The sequence below is a fragment of the Myotis brandtii genome, unplaced genomic scaffold, assembly GCF_000412655.1.
Source record: "Myotis brandtii unplaced genomic scaffold, ASM41265v1 scaffold182, whole genome shotgun sequence".
Lineage (NCBI taxonomy): Eukaryota > Metazoa > Chordata > Mammalia > Chiroptera > Vespertilionidae > Myotis > Myotis brandtii.
Window position 1 is genome coordinate 862,605 of NW_005356751.1, and position 2,912 is coordinate 865,516.

General features: G+C 39.5%; 1 protein-coding gene across 1 annotated transcript in view; it reads left to right on the top strand.

Annotated features, from left to right (window-relative positions):
- Positions 1-213: 213 nt before the first annotated feature.
- The window catches only part of ARPP19 (cAMP-regulated phosphoprotein, 19kDa), a 14,103-nt gene continuing 11,404 nt past the window's right edge, over positions 214-2,912 (top strand). The window contains exon 1 of the mRNA XM_005863916.2: positions 214-252. Within this exon, the coding sequence (XP_005863978.1) occupies positions 226-252 (27 nt within the window). The 5' untranslated portion in view covers positions 214-225. The remainder of the gene's footprint in view (positions 253-2,912) is intronic.

The window sequence follows — 2,912 nt, forward strand, 5'->3', positions numbered from 1 at the left end:
AACTATTTCTTATTGGAATATTAAATATACTCAAGCATAAAAAGAAGTTTAAATGCATATCTTTTATAACACTCTAAAACTAAAATTAAATACAAACAAAACCAGTCTATTATTTCAGAGTCACATGGAGTTTTGGTGAAAATTTCCAATGTATTGAGAATATGGTAGCAATTGTTAAAGTTCAGGAGCTTTTTGAGTGTGGCAAGTTAACACTTCCAAGACCATATGATGACTCAGTTCTCCTCATTACAAGTAAGTTGTGTGGTTATTTAACTGTAGAGTCATAGGTACATTATTTAAGTTGTAATTCAACTCTGTTCTTTTCTCATCTTGGATAATAGGAGTAATACTGCTGAGTCTGTCGTCATAAATGAAAGCCCAGACAAGGAAGTCACATAGCTCTACTTAGATATGAGATGGCAATTCAGATGTCCCAGAATATGCTTATAGATAATCTCTTAGATTATCACTGACGTGGAAACAAAACATTAAACAAGTTTTAGCAGAGGCCTCATGGACTTACTATCCGTGATCTCCTTTGAATACTACTAAGCTAAGACAGGCATGCTCTTTGGTCATGGGGGTGAGGAGGTATGTGGAGACTTAAATACATAATTGTGTTTTTATTGAGAGTATCTTGAGCTCAGGGACCTTTAGTTAGTTAGTTATAGAGGAAGAGAGAGAGAGACATTGATCTTTGCCGTATGCATCACGGGGTATCAAACCCACAACTGGGCATGTGCCTGACTGGGAATCAAACCCTTCACCTTTTGGTGTACGGGACGACATTCCAACCAACTGGGCCACACCATCCAGGGCAGGGACCTTCTTATTTGTCTTTTCTCCCATATCACCTAGCATAGTACCTGGCATTGTTCAGAAAATGTTGAATGAATTTTTCTCAGAACTTTGCAGTTGAAACTATTGCCAAAGTATTACTCTAATACAAATGGCAATGCTAGCATTATAGTTAAAAGAAGGGTCTGGGGGAGTAGAGAGAACCCTAGCCGGTTTGGCTGAGTGGAGAGAACATCGGCCTGCAGACAGAAGGGTCCCAGGTTCCATTCTGGTCAAGGGCACATATCTAGGTTGTAGACTCAATCCCCATCCTCACTTGTGAGTGGCAACCAATCCATGTGTCTCACATCGATGTTTCTCTCTGTCTCGCCCCTTCCTTTCCACTCTCTCTAAAAATCAGTGGGAAATGTCCTCAGGTAAGGATTAACAAAAAAAAAAGAAAAAAGAGAGAGAGAGGAATAGACCATGGCAATATAAAAATCTTAGCTTAGACCTACTTAAGTCTTAATGAAAAGGGGAAGGGGAGTTATAAAATAAGCCGCAGGGATGTAATGTACAGCACAGGGAATAGAGTCAATAATATTGTAATAACTATGTACAGTGACAGATGGTTACTAGGTTTAGTGTGGTGATCACTTTGTAAGGTATATAAATGTTGAATCTGTATGTTGTACACCTGAAATGAATATAATATAATGTATGTCAACTATAATAAAAACTAAATTTTTATAGCTGTGCCCAGGCAGGGCACATACTCAGGTTGAGGGTTCCATACCCAGTTGGGATGTGTACTAGAGGAAACCAGTCGATATTTCTCTCTCACATTGATGCCTTTCTCCCTCTTCCTTACTCTCTAGATGCAATTTTTTTTAATAGACTTTTATTGATTTCAGAGAGGAAGGGAGAGGGAGAGAGAGATAGAAACATTAATGATGAGAGAGAATCATTGATCGGCTGCCTCCTGCACGTTTCCTACGGGGGATTGAGCCTGCAACCTGGGCATATGCCCTTGACTAGAATCGAACCTGGGACCCTTCAGTCTGCAGGCCGTCCCTCTATCCACTGAGCCAAACCGGCCAGGGTAAAAATTTATTTTTTAAAATAATTGATTCTAGCCCAAGCTGGTTTAGCTCAGTGGATAGAGGGGCGGCCTGCAGACTGAGGTTCCCAGGTTCGATTCCAGTCAAGGGCACATGCCCGGGTTGCAGACTCGATCCCCAGTGTGGGATATGCAGGAGGCAGCCAATCAATGATTCTCTCTCATCATTGATGTTTCTATCTCTCTCTCCTTCTCCTTTCCTCTCTGAAATCAATAAAAGTCTATTAGTCCTGGCCGGTTTGGCTCAGTGGATAGAGCGTCGGCCTGTGGACTAAAGGGTCCCAGGTTTGATTCTGGTCAAGGGCATGTACCTTGGTTGTGGGCACATCCCCAGTAGGGGGTGTGCAGGAGGCAGCTGATCGATGTTTCTCTCTCATCGATGTTTCTAACTCTCTATCCCTCTCCCTTCCTCTCTGTAAAAAAATCAATAAAATATATATTTAAAAAAATAAAAATAAAAAATAAAAGTATTAAAAATAATAAAATAAAAAATAAATTTTTACAAAATTAAAAGATGCGCATATATATATATATATATATATATATATATATGTGTTTTCCCCATATATATAGTGGGTTTTTATTATTTTTAAAAGATCTCAATAGCATGTTTCCTAGAGATTGTATTATAAGATCGATTAAATCAAGTTAGTTAAGAAGTCTTGGAAAGAGGCTAACTCAAGTAGAGTTTTCAACTATATTATTTCTGTCAGTTTAAAAGATATGCTTGGTCCTGCCGAGCTGGTGTGGTTCAGTGGTTGAACATTGACCTATGAACCAAGAGGTCACTGTTCAATTCCTGGTTAGGGCACATGCCCAGGTTGTGAGTTCAATCCCCACTATGGGGCATGCTGGAGGCAGCTGATTGATAATTCTCTTTCATCATTGATGTTTCTATCCCTCTCCTTCCTCTCTCTGAAATCAATAAAAATATATACGTGTATTTTATTTTTTTGTCACCCAAGGATATTTCTCCATCGATTTTTAGAGAGAGTGGAAAGTGGGGGGGGGGGGG